The following is an 18,392-nucleotide window of genomic DNA, read 5'->3' on the forward strand; positions in this document are numbered from 1 at the left end:
TGACTTAACAGATTCGTACCTTGGGAAGTCTAGGAGCAGCCGAGCCGAGGCGTTCTGTACCACCTGCAGCTTCTGGATCACATACCTGGGTGATCCAACGTATAGAGCATTCCCGTAGTCGAGCCGCGAACTGATCACGGCCTGTATTATAAGTCTTTTGGGCTCAAAAGTAAGGATTCCGAAGACCTTCCTCAGAAGTCTAAACAGGCAGAAAGCGGTTGCAGAGACCTCATTGGCCTGATAAGCCATGGTAAGTTGCGGATCCAGCCACACTCTCTGGCTAATGCGGTCTTTAGGGGGCGGAAGATTGCTCAATTCTTCCTCGGAGGTGGTGTAATTCGGTTTCGCCTGTGCATTGTGTCCAAGTACCATAACCTCAGTCTTGGTATCATTAGGTTTAAGCCTGTTTTGGGACTTCCAAACTGTGACTGCTTGTAGACAAGGGGCAAGTGCGGAGACATTTGCGCTGGAATTTGTAGATTGTATCACTATCAGCTGTGTGTCATCAGCGTATGACGCTAGGGACAACCCAAAAGGCTTAACAACTTCAGCTAAGGGTAACATATAAATGTTAACTAGAGTGGGACTTAGAGAGGACACCTGGGGTACTCTGCAACTATTCTTCACTGGTAATGAGAAGTTTGACCTATCCAGGACCTTGTAAGATCTTCCCTTCAAGAAGGAAGTAATCCAATCTAAGGCAGATCCCTCGATTCCTATGTCTCAGATTCTTTCCAGTAGTATGTTAGAGTCCACCATATAAAATGCAGAGTATGAATAGGAAGCACTTAATTTATTCCTCATTTTCTGAGTCTGGGGGTCCTATTCCGGCAAAGCGTCCTGGGAGACGTGATCAGGCCCTGGATAACATTAACAGTAATCCACCTCTCATGCACCAGACAGAAGTACAATACATGATTGAGGAGGGAGTGTTGAGGACCTGGGCTTCAGTTAAGAGTGGGCGAAGTTCCAACCATTCTAGAAGGAGAAAAGAGTGGTTTTCCTCCTCACTTGGTTCGGAAAAGTCCTCATCCTCTTCAGGGAAATACCTCAGACGAGAGGAGATGTGGGACACCCTTTCTCATGTACGGCAGAATCTGGGGCTCCCCTCGTTCCGATTGAAGATTAAGGGGATTCACTTTTTGTGCAGTATGTCAGGCCTTCCACAATTACCATATCCTTTCATGGAGCAATTAAAGACATGGTAATAAGTGAATGGAAGGAGGCGGAGAAGGTTAATGTGCTGGGTTTTCTGCAGATACTGTATTTACTGGAGTGTGATGATGTGTTACCCCATTCCGTTAAGGTGCGTGTGAATCTGGCCCATTGAATCGGAAAAACAACAATTAATCCGGAAGACTGTTCTCCTGATCCTGTGGATAAAAAGGTGGATACTGGATTGAAGAAGGCATTCGCTGGGGGGAGAATCTGGCTCTTACGGCCAGCATATATGCAGCATACAGAGCACAATCTTTGGTCAACGACTTTGGTAGGTTGGCTGTGGCTATTCAGGAGGGGCTGGAGTGTTCGGATTTACTAGCTGTTATGCATCTGTAGGCAAGGCTTTTGGCAGATACTTCCTCTGATGTAGTCAAGACTTTGGATGAGAGAATAGAGAACAGATGCTGTTGAAAAATCTGCATTACTCAAGTTTGCGTTTTAGGGTAAATTGCTTTTGGGGGAACAGTTGGATTCCATAATTTCCAAAGCATTTAAAGACCATAGGCATACACTATCATATAAAGGAAAATCAGAGGCACATAGACTTTGGAATAACAGGGCTAAGTCATTCCCACAGCAAGAATGTAAACCATATAGTGTGCGCAGGCAAAAATACTAACCTAGGGCCAGATGTAGCAGCGACTCTCAATTTGCAACTCGCAAAATATTATGCAGAAAGGTGTCTCAGACACCTTCTGCGACTCGCTATGGGGTCGCAAAGACCCACCTCATGAATATTAATGAGGTGGGTCGCAGTTTGCGACCCCATAGCGAGTCTAGGCACTCACAGGGATGGTGGCCTGCTGGAGACAGCAGACCACCATGTCCGTGACTGCTTTTTAAATAAAGCTGTTTTTTTTTCTTTTTGCAGCCCGTTTTCCTTAAAGGAAAACGAGCTGCAAAAAGAAAAAATTCCGAAACCATTTGGTTTCGTTTTTTTCAGAGTAGGCAGTGGTCTATAGGACCACTGCCTGCTCTGAAAAAATATTTTTTTGAGCATTCACAAAGGGGAAGGGGTCCCATGGAGACCCCTTCCCTTTTGCGAATGAGTTACCATCCACTTCAAGTGGATGGTAACTGCGAGTTGGTTTGCGACCGCATTCGCGGTCACAAACCAACTCAGCATGGCGATGCGGTCGCAAATAGGAAGGGAACACCCCTTCCTATTTGCGAGTCGCAGCCTCAAATTGCGAGTCGGTACCGACTCGCAATTTGCGGCTGTGCATCGCGTTAGGCCTTTTGCGCCTCGCAAACTGCGTTTTTCGCAGTTTGCGAGGCGCAAGAGGCTTGCTACATCTGGCCCCTAGTGTTTTTCTCCTAGGAAGAATGCGGGGAAGAAAGGACAGGCAAAGAGGTCCTGACAATTACAGTTCTTAGGCCAGGCAGCTGTGGGGGGCCATCTCCTTCAGTTTTTCGACATCTGGAAAGTAGACATCTCAGACACCTGGATGTGGGGCATAATCAAATAGGGTTATGCAGTAGACTTAACACAGACTCCTCCTCAGACGGGTGCCAAAGTGACTCCTCTTCCGGTGATAGAGCCCAAGAGAGAGGCTCTTCTGAAAGGATAGAGACCTTGCTCAGGAAGCAGGCAATTGTAGAGGTCCCCAAGGAAGAGAGGGGAAGGGGTTCCTATTCAATCCTGTTTTTGGTACAAAAACCATCAGGGGATTTCTGACCAACACTGGACCTAAGGTAGGTCATCTCTTGGGTCAAGACATGCCACTTTCGAATGGTGATGGTGCAAGTTATTTTTCCTCTCATAAGTTCAGGAGATTGGTTAACCTCAATAGATTTAAACAATGTTTATCTTCATGTTCCGGTATAAAGTTCATCCCAGCAATTTCTGGGTTGCGCTCTGCCGTTTGGTTTTGATTCCTCTCCCAGGGTCTTCACCAAGGTTTTGGCACCTCAGGTGGATCTTCTGTATTCAGAGGGAATCTTCGTTCATCCATACCTTGACGATTGGTTGACTTAGTCAGTGTCAAAAGACAAAAGATCCTCTGGCATTGCACACAAACAGAGTGCTGGAGGTTTAGCAGATACATAAGTTTTGAAGAAACTAGCAAAAGTCCAATTTAAATATGGTTCAGGATTTGACTTACATAGGCACTCAATTCTTGACTGTTCAGGAGATGGCCCGCTTACCTCATCAAAGGATTGTCAAAATTCAGGAGTTGTGCAGCCAAAGGTACCCAAAGGTGGAGTGATGGCTCAAGGCCCAGAGAGATTTAGCCTTCACAGTCTTTCTGGTGCAGTGGGCACAGTTTCATCTCCACAAGATGATTGCATGGATTTTTGATCATAGGGTCCTGGCTTCCCAGGATCTAAAGCATAAGCTTCACATGTCCCAGTGGATAAAAGGACGAAATTGCTTGGTGGCCTTCCAGCAACAATTTGGACAAGGGAGTTCAAGTTTTTCCACCAGAGCTTACTGTTATCACAATAGATGCCAGTCACTCTGGTTGGAGGGCCTGGGAAGAGGCGATGCCGGTTCAAGGGCTTTGGTCTCACGCAAAGACAGGGCAGTCCTCGAATTGGAGGCAGCTTGAGGCAGTGAGGCAGGCCCTGTTGGCAATCAAAAGTCAGGTGATGGGTCAGACTGTACTGATTTGGCATATTACCATCAAAGCTCACATAAACAAGCAGGCGACAAGGTCCAAAGCTCTGAACAGGATACTCTCAGCAGGGACATTCCATCTTCCCTGGACTTTTCTCCTGCCCCAGCAATGTTCTCTCAGGGGGTTCATCAGTGGGGTGTACCAGTGGTGGATCTTTTTGCATCCCAGACCAATGCCAAAGTTCAGAAGTTCTGTTCAAAGGTATGAGAAGAGAAGGCATGGGCAGCTGATGCCCTATCTTGCAGGTGGCCAAAGGGTCTGATTTATGTGTTTTCTCTATTTCCCATGATCAGAGGATTTTTGGTGAGAGTGAGGCATGAGCAGGCTGCTGTGGTTCTGACTGCTCCCAGGTGGCCTCGGCCAATTGGTTTCGTGGGCTGATGCTCATGATGTTGGTACCGGGTTAGGTGATTCCAATGGACACATATCCTCTTAACTTCCCAACTCTACAAAAAAAATCATTGAAGAAGCTCCACCTGACAGTTTGGAGTTTAAGAAGAAAGCTCTGAGGAGACAGGGTCTCCTGGGTGACTTGGTACTTACGTTGCAAGCATCCAGATGGTCATCCACACAGAGGTCATACAACTGACACTAGGGATTGTTTTCTCATTGGTGTGAAACCAGGGGTTTTGTCCCTCAATCTATGAGCTTGATGGTGATTATGGATTTTTTGCAGGAGGGTGTGTGGTTGGGGTTGTCCATTGCCACCCTTAGTGTACAATGGGCTGCTATTCAGGCAGCTAGGGCACCATGGAAGAATTGGGACAACAATGAGGGTTTGATTTCTAGGCAACTGAGGGGTCTGTCCAATAATTGTGCTAGGACAGTTCGTTCCTTTCCCACTTGATATTTGATGCTGGTTTTCATGGTTTTAACCAAGCCTCCATTTGAACCTTTGAAAGTGGCATACTTGAACTACTGGACCCTTAAGACATTATTTTTTGTAGCTATTACTTCTGCTAGGAAGCTTGGTGAATTGGGGGCCTTGTCAAAGAGGTTTCCTTTTTGTAAGGTGTTTCAGGACAGGGTGGTTTTGGTTCCAGTTCCTTCTTTTGTTCCAATGTGTAATTCCTCTTTTCATAAGGGGCAGGAAGTGATATTGCCAGCCTTTTATCCATCTCCTTATTCAAAGGAAGAATGAAGCCTTGTTTGCAAATTTTGGGCCAGGTAGAAAAGGTGAAAAGCCAGCCAGGGCCACTTTGAGTAGATGGATTAAAACCTTGATTGGTAAGGTTTATGAGATCGATGGTAAGCCCTGACCTGTTGCATGGCTTCTTGCAGCTGCAGAATTGCAGGGTGTGTCCCTTCAGGAAATTTGTAGGGCTGCTACTTGGTCGGACTCCTCTACCTTTGCAAAGCACTATAGGTTGAGAGAAAATATCAATACTCGTGGTGTTTTTGGTTATAAAGTGTTGTCCTCTATGAAGGAGTAGAGGGGCAAAGATTATGTTTCAAATAAAAGTAATGCTGCTAAGTAATGTAAGCATTACTCCAGTCTGCAGAACAGGCACTGCTCTATGGATGTCCGGAGAAGAGGTACTACTGTCCTGCTAGTTTAGGGTCTGAAGAACAGGCTCTGCTGCTCTCGGTTGTATGGGGCATCAGCAAGACACGCACCACTGCCCTCCTGTGTAGGATATGCTGATGTAGCACGGCTACTGTTTTTGAGGGTTGACAAAAGGCACCAATGCCCCCTTCCTTGTAGGAGATCATCAGAAGATGCACTGCTGTCCTGCTTTATGGGGTCCCTCAGAAGACGCATTGCTGTTTTACTGAGCCTGGCACCGAGCAGAGGGGCTACTACAACCCGAGCGGAGTTATGACATGAGGCACTGTGTACACGAGTTTTGCATAGTTTCTACCACCACCCTGTATGTGTGAGGGCCAGTATAGAGGCACTAATGTACATCGGGCTCTGGAAACCAACCACTGCTGTGTTTGGGGCTCTGTGGAGCAGGAACCGCTACCCCTTTTTTATCCGGAGAGTACGTCCACACTGGCAGAGAAGACACTTTATCTGGGACTCTGTAAATGAGGCACATCGGTCTAGTTGAATCAGAGGTCTCCGACCGGGGAAATTATTTGCTGCCCTCCGCTATACGGTCTCGTTCCTTCCAGTGTCCAGTGCTTGCTGCTGGCGGAGGAGGAGGATGAGGAAGAGGAATGCAGCAGGGACTGGGATCATGTGCACGTCAGCGGGAGGAGGCCGCCCCCAGGTGCCTGGTCCGGAGACAGGACTCAGCCCTTCCCCCACCCCTTTCTCAAGGGTCAAAGGGGAAAGAAGTCCCGGCCAGCGGCAGCCCCCTCCCCACCCTGCTCCCTCCGCCTCATTGATCGCCCCTGCTGTCCATGCGCTGGAGCTGCGGAAGGGGGAAAGAGTCCCAAGGGGAGACTGAGAGGCCAACAGAGCACAGGCTGGAGCTGGGGGAGCTGGATGTGTCGGGCAGGGCATGCGAACAGGAGCCCGGTAAATGGCGGACCTCAGGCGACAAGCGTGCGGTCGGATGTTAGGGATTTGCCTTCTAATGTCAGGTGAGTGCGGGCAGCAAAGTTTGTTGTTGTGGGTCAGAGCAAAGGCAGAAAGTGTCGGACCGTGTATGGGTCAGTTTCGTGACCGGAAATACCCAAGTAAACGCATCTTCCGATACTGACCCCGGCGACGTGCTGCTCACCGACAATGTGAAACCTGTGCAGATGTCTCAGAGCGTGAGCCGTGCCGATCTGACCCCAGGCAACGTAGCTAAAACACGGGGCATGTGCACCCATACCTACCCTACCTAACCACCCCCGTGCAATCACCCTCATTTAAAACTCCCATGCAACCACCAGATAGTATATGTTCCGTGCAAACACGAGAGGCCATACAAGCCCCTGAGAATGGAGATCCTGTGCTTAACCCATGCAGTGCGGATCTTTTGCAAGCTCCAGCTACACAGGCCACAGGTAACTGGAATCCCGTGCAAATCCCGAGCCAACCCCAGTGCCTCACGCACATTACGCACAGAGTGCGTCTCATGCAGCCCCAGGAAATGTGCTTCCCTTCCCATTCCGACCTCATGGACAGCATCCTAAGGAGGAGACCCTGGCGGCTGTGTCCGAGAAGGTCTAATTTAACACGAGCAAGGGTTCCCTGCGAACCACGAGTAGCCTGCCCGAGACTTCCTAATACCCCTCCTTGCTGTCCACTGCTAACTGTCCGTACGTTTCCCCCGCCTCCTCAATCTACTCATCTGCAGCGGGTGCCGCGAAGTCTTTTACCCAGTCTTTCCAGGAAAGAAGTCATGCCACATTGTAAGATTCCTCAAACAACCCCAATCATCCGAAGTGTTTTAGGGTCTCGTTGAATTGTCTGAAAGTGGGGCCGGGCTGCTCTGCCCATCTCCGGGCATCTGTTTTTGATTTCACGACCCGCGTGTGCGCATTATATGTCTCAGCCCAGCCCCAGTTATTTTATTGCCTCTGAATTTGCTCTCAGGGTTTAATCCTACTCACCAGTGACATTATGTGTTTTTAGAGTTAGTTCATTTCTCCACCGTAATCTAGAGGTTCATTGATTTTATTTGCGTGGCATGCTTGTTTAATCCAGCAGTTAACGCATGTCAGCATGTGTGCTGAAGTACTACTAGCGATGCCAATGCTTAGTTACTGAAGTACCACGGACGCGCCGGCGGTGGTACTCCAGAGCGAACCCTCTAAACAGGCTGCCCGCTCCCTATGTTTATGTCCCTTTCAGTGTAGGTTTTCCTCGCTCAATTGAAAACTTGGTCGTGTTGGCAGACAATCCCATTTTAACAACATGCCACCCTCTCTCTGCGGTGTTAAACTGGTTAGAAGGCTCGCGTTCCCCACCTCTTCCAATCTCCTATCACAATTTTAACGTTCAGGTAGTTTAAAAGCTTGTTATCACCGCCCCCTCCCCCCCCCCCCCCCCCTTCTTTAGATTTTCTGTCCCTATTAACGTTTAGCTTCAGCCCTGTCTCGGATTTGATTCCGGGTAGTTTTCGAGTTTACCCCCACCCCAGTGTTTTAGAGTTCAGACAGAGCGAGAGTCTCTATGCCTGCTCTGCCCCCTTCAATGTATGATTTCAGGTGTTTTGTAACATTACGCCCCCCCCCCCTTTCCCTTGAGGATATTCACTTTTCGAACTTGGTTGCAGATAGCTTGTTTTGAGCCGTGTCCTGGGAGCATATGCCCTCCACCCAAAGGTTGTGGCTGTATTTAATCGAATCGGCAATGTTAATTTTTTTAACCTTGTGGCTGTGTTGCATTTCACCCTTTCGGTCACTTAGTTCTGTGGAGCTCGTGTGTTTTTGAGATCTGCTTGTAGTTGCGAGTGAAGTGTGTGTTGCTACAGAGCCAGAGTGTGGTGCAATGATGCTCGGACTGCTTTCTGTTTCCCGGGTTCAGTCAGAGATTTGTGATGTCTAACTTTAACGAGATGTGCCCAGTATGTGAATTACCATTGTTGAAGATCTGTTAGTGTTGTGCTGTCTTTAACAATTATCGCTGGGGCGCCAAGAGGAAGACCCCTGTGTGCGCTACGTAAATTGTTAGATGAGTATATTGCAGGTACATGGGGGGGTCAGTGGGAAATCAGGCTCTCGTTTTCATTTGTTTCGAATGCATTTTAATAAGTCGGTGTAGCTCGGCTCACACACACTGTTTTTAGAGTCTGTTGAAGAACTAACGAGGAAACACTTTGCTCATGGTCCAAACATATAAAAAAATACATTTTGGAATCCCTTGCTTCGTGCAGCTAGTGATTTTGTTCACGTATGGACGGATTTATAGTGAGCTGCGTTGCACAGAGTGTTATTGTATGATTAGTCTCGGTGTCTACCGGGAACTGGAGAAAGAGTCGTGGTTCTTAAAGCACAGGGAAATATGTAGCCCAGGGCTCCGTTTAAAACTATTTGGATAAGCATTTGGACAGTGTGTGTGTTGTTTCAAACGGTTCGAGCCCAGTGGTTAAGTTTACGGCTCTGAAACCAATAGTCTCTTCCCATGGTATGGTGTTGGCTTGCCAATTTAAAATCTGTGACTGTGCCCGGGTTGCTGCCTCCTATAAAGTAGACTAAGCATAAAAATAGAACAGTAGTTATATAGTATTGGAGGAATCCGTTCAAGCTATACATTGAATTCCGACCGGAGGACACGACTTCTGCTGGAAGGAGTATAATTTCTTTAGGTCGTATAGCTTCCGAAACGGAGCCCTAGAGATGTGTATTGGGTAGTGAACCCCCTCCCCCTTGGACGTTAAGCAGCCCATTAGTTACGCATTTCTGGAAACGATGTCAATACACAAGTTGGGAAGCAAGGCTGTCTAATCCCTGCGCTCCTTACAGGGCCCTGTGTGGAAAGGCCGCATGCTTTGGGTGTAGGCAGTGCCAAGTGAGACACTGAAATGGAGCCGGCAGCCCCCCGTCCCTGCCCAAAGGGCAAAGTAACCACTAGAGAATTAGTACATAATATCTCAAAAAACACTAAAACGGACACATAAACGGACCTCTTCACAAACGCAGGCTCCTGCTAATGATTTCTTGTAAAATCAGTCTTTTATGACTTTGCCTGTTCAACATCTTTTTTGACAAGCTTGTAAAATTAGCAAGCGGCTTCTACAATGTGCCTCGCTTTCACGATGGACACAGAACGAATTCCGTTCTAACCTGTAGTTTTGAAGTTTTTTTTTGCTATCACCTTTGCCTACTGGGAGGAAGTTTGTCATTTGTTCTCAAAGGTGTAGTTTTCGAACCTGGGACTCGTAGCTGGTTTAAAATGTGATATTTCCGCAGTGTGGTTTTTATGGGGCTGTTACAGCTTTGTGAGTGGGCGTTTATTGCTTTGTGTAGTCTCTGAAAAGGAGTATTTGAATGGGACATGGCAGCCTTCAGAAAAGCACCCCCAGTCTCCCATTTGTGCTGCATCCATTGAGTCTTTGAGGTGCACAACAAAATGACCAAAGCTCGACTGAGCAACTTCAGGTGGATGGGATGGGGGGGGTCCATAGCCTGCTAATAAGCTTACCGGACACCACTTTTAACCCCATACAGCAGTATCACACACAGAAGTTCACTGATTAATACAAAAACAGAAATGTGATCCCATCAGACAGCATCGCGGTTCCACAAACGTTGAGCAAAACTAAGTGAAATTCTGGCAAAACGCAGTAGGCATAAGTATAGCGGCAAAAGCCCTAAAAGCAAGACTTCTTAGTGTACACTCCACAATTTTGGAGCCAGCTCTCCAATGGTATCTCGTGTGCCCTTTCTTTCCAGTTAGAAAACTGCTGAAAGGCCCATTTGATTAGTCAGTCCTCCCATTCTCCAGCATATACAAGGACCCACAGTAATGCCCATGAAGGTATCTCAACGTATTTAAAGCATAACATCAACACATCCAAGCACTGGCAAGTTTTTTTTTTGTTTGTTTGTTTTTTGCAGTCTCTGGTGACCAACCTCTAAAGGATCTTTCTAGGTTTGAGAAGTGACTCTAGAAATCCTCCCCACCCCCAAACGCTAAGGACCATTACAGAACACTTTGACTTCCACACCTGTGCATTAGATTTCACGGTTATCACTGAAACGTGAATAGAGTCCAATATTCCTACAACACCAGCAGCCCTATATATTGACTGACAAATTCTCTCTCCACACCTCCCCCGAAAAGACAGTGGAGTTGATCTCCTCATGAAAAATCTGTCCCATCTCATCCTGTTATGCCTGTCCCCTGCTTCTTTTGATCACTTTATTGTGTAGGTCAAGGCCGACTTCAGTGATCGTATAGTTATATATTGTTATGTATCGCCAACCCGGCCCAGTTGAAACACTCTGACAATATTGACTCCATGGTGGAACATCTGAATCCACCTTCTTCTACCACTCTTTTTTTTGTGATTTAACTTTAACCTGAAAAATTAAACCTCCTATTCCCATAATATCTCTCAGATGCTCCTTTCCTAACACTCTTACCTTCCCCACACTCCTACATAGTAACCCTGTCAATGGTGTTCTCATCTTCAGTACTCTCCCACTCTACACCAGTGTTAGGTTGTTCACCCTCTCGTCACAACCTACCTCATCCCCTCCAAGTTTTGCTCTCTGCACCCCACCACCTGGTGTTAAATCTATTTCAAGGTGAGCCTCTTACTAAACACCCTCATGGCTATATTCACCAAGTTCAAACAGATGTCACCCTCTTGTCTAACTCACAATCCTTCCATTGCTTCAGTCCCATTCTTCACTCCACACTGGAAACGCACTCCCTCTTTACTCACCATCAGCTCCTGCACACCTAATATCGACACTGATCTCCTATCAAATTAAAACCAAAAATGCAAGTTCACACACTATGAAAATGACTACATTGCATGCACTGTGCTTTACTCTCACAGTATAGTCAGCACTGTATAAATATTGTAAATATAAAGTTGAAAAGCACCCCCTTCTTGCACACAAAGAAGTACTCTTGATTTACAGTGATTGGTTCCCTGAGCAGCCACTGAACTTTGAAATATTTTGCAGACAACTTGAATGGTAACTTAAGTGTGTTTCTTATATCTGACAACTAAACACATATGTTCTCCTCTTCTCTAGGAGTATGCTGTTTCAATGAGCTGTTTTTTGTGAAAGAGCCTCAGGATGTTACTGTTCCAAGGAAGGATACTGTGGTTTTAGACTGCCAGGCCCGTGGAGAAGCTCCTGTTACTATAACGTGGCTGAAAAATGGGCAGAAGGTTTCTGAGAATGAGCGAATCTACAGTTTGTCCAATGGCTCCTTGTATATCCGTGAAGTGGAAGGCAAGCGAGGCGAGCATTCCGACGAAGGGTACTACCAATGTCTGGCGTTGAATAAGTATGGTGCTCTACTGAGTCAAAAAGCTCACCTCGTACTAGCAAGTAAGTCCAGGTCTCTTGCTTCCTTCTTACAATTTCCTCTGGAATGCCAAGGTGGGCTCTAAGCCCAAATTCACGTTTATTTACATGATGCACTAAGTATTTCCTGTTTCCTTCAAATCTGTCTCCTCATCCGTTGAACCCCTCAAAGGGCAAAGGCTTCAGCGCAGTTTCAGGTCTCAGTTTTTCACAGAACACCTTTGCGCGGATTCAACGCACGTTTTTTAGCAAAACCCCCCAAAAAATGTTGGACAAATTTCGTCTTGAACCTAGGTTTCCAGAAAAATACATCTATGCCATGCCTAAATAATGCTTTCTTTAAGTTTCTTGGTTGAGAGTTGTGATGACGTTGTATTCTCACTAATGCTACAGAAAAGACAGTACACCCAGCCTTGCAAAGAGTGTCTAATATCCCGCACAGCATGTTTATAGACTCGAGGCAAGTTGGAAGCACTTTAAAATACAAAGATCAAAACTCTCGGCCTGTGGTGTTTTTTGTTGATGTCACACACATTGTTTAAAAGCATAAGACTAGATCTTGCATGGGAGGGAAAATAAATCAGCTTTTCAAAAATAATTCAAAACTCCATTAAAAAAAACTTCACCAGATCCCCAAATTTCAATAAAGGGAAAATGTAGCTGTCAAAATCTGTGGAATTACTCTTAGGTTTACTTGCACAACCTCCCAGTGCCCTTCTTTTTGTGTACACATGTGCTATCACTCTTTAATCGAAGATGGGGGAGCATAAATAACCGCTTTCTGTCTGTGAATGGTGACCACATCATCAGAGACCAGGATGCCCTCTATTTTTTGCCTATAGTAGCTGGTATTGGCTCCTGAAGCATTCATGCACAAGGGATATTATAGAGTAATCAAAAGACGGCAATTTGTGCTGAGAAAACAAGGTACAGGTGGAGACATAGGTCTTTAGGGATGGGTGTGTATCTGCCAGCACATTTCCGATTTCACTTATGTGCTGATCATTTTGAGCGATCTTAACTCAGTCGGGCGTCCGACAAACATTGCTTTAGGGGCACTTCTCGGGCAGGTGAAATGCAACCTCTCTTAAATAGCCCTTTCCCGATTCACATTGTGAACGTTTAGTTGCTTCACTTCCCCATCTCTGATATCTGTGCATAGGAGAGGCCCACTAGTTCATAGGTAGATTAGGTTTCAGTGGAGTAGATACTATAATCCCAGTGTCTTTCTGAGGGGAAGGCGCCTCGAGATGACTATATGTTCCGTGAAGTTGGTGTTGAGAATCTCCAATTGCAGAGTTTTTGCAGCGGTCTGTTAAGGAGAAAACATTGGTTGAACTTTTTCCCATATGAGGTGCAAGGGAATATCCACGCCCTGCGTTTTTTTTTTTTAAACAAAAAAATGCATTCTAGTAGCTGCATTCTCTTTATAAGTGTGTGTGACTGCATGATCCAGAATGCAAAGTAACGAAATGACTAAGGTACTTATGACTTTTGAATGTAGTGCGGCGTCTTGAGGACTCTGCAACTGGGAATATTGTGCCAAGAAGGATAAGGTCGTTTCAATTATGCAAATAGGTCCAAGTCCTATTCCTTGGGCATTCTATATTGTTTTAAAGAATGTTGTCATAAAAGCACCTGCGAATTTCCTACTAGCAGATCATCATTCTGTAGAGGTTGCGATTCCGGGGGTGTCACGAATGCTGAAGACAGCAGGTTTAGAAATGACTTCGACTAATATTGACATATCTTTGGAGTACAGGTTCGTTTTGTCGTATGTCAAATTGAAGAGGAACATTTTTTCAGGAATTAATTAAATTGGGAGGGGGGCTCAGGGCACACATCTGTGATGGAGCTAATATATTCAGTGCCTCTCAGTGCGCCTGTTTCCAGGAAGCAAACATAAAATGTCAAATCCCATGGCTTTAACTGGTACACGCAGCTAATAACGCCTTCAAAGCATGTTTTTGTTGCATCACTTTGTAGCCAGAGTCAATGAAAGTAGCTTCTCTATCGGCGTAATTATTTAGTTTGAAAGTATTCGTTGTAAATTGTTGTGAACCCAAAATGACTTTGTCTCGCTACTCAGGGGAAGGCAGAATCTATACATACTAAACAGCGGAAGAATAAGCATTAAATGGCCATTCTTTCTTCGCCGCAAAAGCACAAAGCTCCCCTGGTAGGTGATAGCAGCGGGGTGCGAGGATGTGCTTTTTGTGCGGCCTGCGCTGAGCTTTCAGCCCTAGATTAGCGTTTGCCTCAGAAGTGTAGCGCGCCGCGCGCCGTCGGTGGAAGCCCAGCCACTTTCATCTGCGCCACAGTCCGGGGCCTGGACACACAGGGAGATAAGGCCCCGGTTTCTCAAAGTTAGGAAGTAGGAGCCCAGGGTTACCCTCCAGGCAAGAATTCCTTTATTTCGTGTGTAAATGAAGAATCCGCGGGGGTCAAAGGTCAGAAACTGGCCGGGGTGAGGTTTACCCTCGCGATAAAGAGCAGGCGACCTTCCCCCATTCATTGGCCAGGCCTTTCAGGGGCTCTTCTGCTAGGTTAGTGATTGTTTCTCAGGAATGCTAGGTTCACATGTGCCCAGCCTGGCCCTTTCTGCCGTGTCGCTATGGGGCCTTATCTTCTGTGTACATCGGGGCAGGCCTGGCAGTCCCGCTGCTCGGCAATGCAACAGAAGAATTTGGACGATCGTAGTCAGTTTCTTTTTAATAAACTTCTGCAAATCTTTCTGTTTAGAAGGGAGGCTGCCACTTTTTAACCCTGGATTAGACGTTCGATATGTCAAAATGATTGTTTTACTCGCTTCATCCTTAAAGTGCAACCAGAACGTCACGCTTTCTGCTTTAAAAGGCCCTTCTTGGGTGTTCCCGAATGCCAGTGTGTAAGGTTAAGTGGGCAGGTTTAAAGCGTCCTGGCTCTGGAAATTGATTTTTTTTTTTTCAGTTCGAGAATAAGTGAGTTTTTTCAGGCTTATCTCTTCCTAGGGGTGGAGGCAGATGGGAACTGGAAAAAGGGCGATGCGGCCCATGTGAATCCTTGTGTGGCTCGACGAGGGGTTAAAATGACAATAAGTGACTATGCAACAAGTGTTTTTTTCCAAGTGTAATCCGCAGCCGAGTCGCTGCTGGAGGGTGATGCAAAGGGAGGACACTATTAACTGGAGTCATACGATGTCTTGTTTATCTTTTTTCCCACATTAAAGAGCACTATATTGGCTGACGTATTAGCAAAATGATTATTGTTAATTGAGATGCAGATGTTACAGTTCTGGAAAATGTAACATTCTTGATTGTGTCACTGTGATTTGGAGGCAAAGCATTCGAGTATTTATGCTCTAGCAGAACTAGTTGTCCTAGTACACTATTATCAGATGGGTGTAGTGTTGTAGTGTAGATCTGTGTTTTGAACATGCATATCCATGCTGGGATAGTGAAAGGAGAAATCAGTAAGGATTTGCCTGGAAAGTTAAGAATGGAAGGATAGGGGAGATAGGAACAGAACAGTTTCAGGTTAATCGGTGTAGAAACAGACCTGCCATGCAGTGAATGTACATTTTCATGTTTAAAACGGAGGGCAATTAAAGTTTCTCATAATATACATCTTCAAGGACCTGGGGTTTATAAAATGCAGTACAATACTACATGTAGCACATTTTATGTTTGATAGGACATTGTCAATAATATTGTCCGATGTTTTATTAAATTGCATGTTTATTATGTATTAATTTGGCTGGACTTGTAAACTTTCATGATTTTTATGAAAACATCGAATAAAGTGTTTTCTGATCTCCGAGATCTGACCGTTGCCGCTTAAGTAACAGGTGTTGTAACCCAACTCTGTATTTGTTTTTTTTTTAAAGCTGTTTGTGAAGGATGTAGGCTGAATATGCCATATAGACCATATGATCATGTGATCTTCAGGTTGCACACCGAGCTCTACATGTGTCACAGAATCACTCAAAATATCAAATAGGTTAACAGGTATTGAAGTTTAATTTAAATAGTGATAAAAGCACCTACATGGTGCTGCAGGCACTATCTGTCACAGACTAGGCCACCACAGTACGAGGAGAACACAGACTTCCATTGGAGAAGCCGGCCTCAGAACTTGAGTGGTGGTGTTCGGTGTACCTGCATAAACAGATCACTTGAGCTCATTCATTTTTAATTATTGTTATGTTGGGACGTCCCATTGCTGGTGCGGTCAAACACCTCAGTGGAAATGGATCAAGCCCCTCACACCTGCTAGCACTGGTATGATCCACGTAGAGGAAAGCAGCGATATTAAAGAGCCCGGGCAGTTCTGCATTGTGGCTAATAACCCACCAACTTGTGTGTGCGTGTCAGCATTACTGGGCCAGTCCACACCCGCCCTTGGGCCTAGTCACCAACACCACAAACTGGCGACCAGGACGATGGTGACAACCCACATCGCCCTTCAATACAGCGTGATCGTGCCCTCGTCCTCTTGTTTGAATTTAAGCTGGCTGAGCACTGGAACGCACCACATCAGGTGTGTGCCTGAAGCTTGTCCCACTCACCAGGTGTGCCACATCAATAGCGGCGTGATTCTGGCCGCTCATGTCCCCTGGCAGCCGCCAGTGTCCGCTGCCTGCTGAGCCGCTCTCCAGCGGCAACACAGCGTAGTACGCAGCCCTGGGAAGACGAGTGACCCCACCCACTGCTCCCTGCACTTGCGTCTCAGCGGTGAGTGCACATGGTTCCTGTGCTCCGAGAGGGACACTACCAACTGTGACCCCATGCCAGAGTGCCTCTCAATGCTCATGTGCAACTCTTAGAAGACAAGATTTGGCTAATGTGCCTTTGCCTGCTGCTACATGTACACCCACCGGAGAGAACTCCTTCAGGCTCAGGACGAAGACTCTGCTGCACCCACACATAAATTGAAATAAAGTTGGAGCCCTGTGCACCCACAAACCAGCAACAAGTTTGGACAGGGGAGAGTGTCTGCACAAACCTACACGGTAAACTACACAAAAAAATAAATAATAATAAAAAGAGGGACATTCAGGTCTGCATGCTGGTCCCACCAAAAGGAAAATTGCACAACAGACAGACACCACAGTCAAACGTTTGATTTACTAGCTATCAGCCACGAAGAGGCTCAAAACAATCCTTCGTGACAACTACCCCACATGCTGCTTGCACACATGCCTTTCCTGGCTGCGAGAGCTGCTACTGAAATCTCATGGCATCCATCTCAGCGCTGGCATCATTTGTGACAGATGGTCCTCCATCAGCACAGGCAGCAAGATTGGAGGCATGGGTGGAGAGACTGAAGAATTATTTTGTGGCGGTGGCGTTGGATAACAGAAAACGTCCCATGCTCCTACATTTTTAGGTTGCCACCATTCACAAGCTAAGCAAATCTGTGACGGAGAAAGGACTTGGTGGTTATCAGAATCTGAAACGAGCCATTACTGTGCATTTCGAACCGCTTGCAAACCCTGACTATGAGCGGTTTCTTCTCCGTCAGGTCAGACCGCTTCCAGAGGAATCTGTGGACCCCTTTCACGCAGGGCTCAAGGAGCTTGCCAGCACTTGTACTCTGCTCACCGCGGCCAACGAGATTTGCGCCCAGTTCATCAAGGGTTCCACCCAGTGAAGCTGAGAGAAAACATTCTGCAGGTCCCAGGTATGAGCATGGCGGACATACCATGGGACAGTTGAAGGACCTGTCAAAGGTGCAGGCGGCGCACGTGGAAGCAGCTTTGCAGCAACATGTAAAGACAGAACCGGTAAATGCTGTGACGACAAGGGGGACAGAAAAGGAAAAAGGTCTGAGCCAAACCAGCCACAATCGCCATAACATGCTACACATGTGGAGGGTTATACCCCCACCAAGACACTTGTCCTGCACAAGGAAAGCGTTGGACCAACTGCAGTAAGCCCAGTCATTTTGCAAAAGTGTGTTGCAAAACACCACCAAGGCCAAAGCAGTTAACAGTGCTCAAACCCCCACGATTCCTGATGAGGAGGGGGACATGGGGGTGCTGTATATGTCATCCATTCGATGCAGCCCAGAAGAAACCCCAGAAGGTGCATTCCAAAGTGCAACATCTCCTTGGCTGGCCACCAGATTATAGCCCTCCGTGACACAGGAGCGTCAAACATCCTGGCACAGTCCGTCTTACAAACTTTGCCCATTCGCCCAGTGCTGCTTCCCACAACCACTAAAGTCTACGCATTTGGATCATCAACACACACTTCAGTGTGGAATCTGTGTTGGGTGTGTGTGTGGCCCATATCGGTGTTAGGTGTGTGTGGGGCCCATATTAATGTTGGATCTTTGTCCCCCATGTCAGTGTTGGGTCTCTATGGCCCATTTCAGAGGGGGGCATGTGGCTTGCATCTGTAGAATGTCATTGTGACCCTTACGAGGTTGGAGCCTGTGTAGTCCATATCGATGTATGGCCTGTGGGACCAGTACTGATGTTGAGTCTTTGCTACTTGTATTGATTTGGGTCCTGTGCAGCTGTGACTGAGTGTCCTGTGGCCCATATCTTTGGGGGGGGGCCTGTATGGCTTGTGGTTGCGGGTGTCTATGTGGACCATATCTTTGCTGCTAAGGTCAGTGTGATCTTCATTAATGGGCTGTAGTGAAATATGTGTTTTGACCAGTGACTGTTTGTTGCACCACTTTGCACCTGGA

The 18,392-nt window shown here is 46.6% G+C and overlaps 1 protein-coding gene across 1 annotated transcript in view; it reads left to right on the forward strand.

The window, feature by feature from the left end:
* The first annotated feature begins 6,128 nt into the window (after positions 1–6,128).
* The window catches only part of PRTG (protogenin), a 156,135-nt gene continuing 143,871 nt past the window's right edge, over positions 6,129–18,392 (forward strand). The window contains exons 1-2 of the mRNA XM_069222426.1: positions 6,129–6,374; positions 11,436–11,738. Of these exons, the coding sequence (XP_069078527.1) occupies positions 6,314–6,374; positions 11,436–11,738 (364 nt within the window). The 5' untranslated portion in view covers positions 6,129–6,313. The remainder of the gene's footprint in view (positions 6,375–11,435; positions 11,739–18,392) is intronic.

This window comes from Pleurodeles waltl, chromosome 3_1 (assembly GCF_031143425.1).
Source record: "Pleurodeles waltl isolate 20211129_DDA chromosome 3_1, aPleWal1.hap1.20221129, whole genome shotgun sequence".
NCBI lineage: Eukaryota > Metazoa > Chordata > Amphibia > Caudata > Salamandridae > Pleurodeles > Pleurodeles waltl.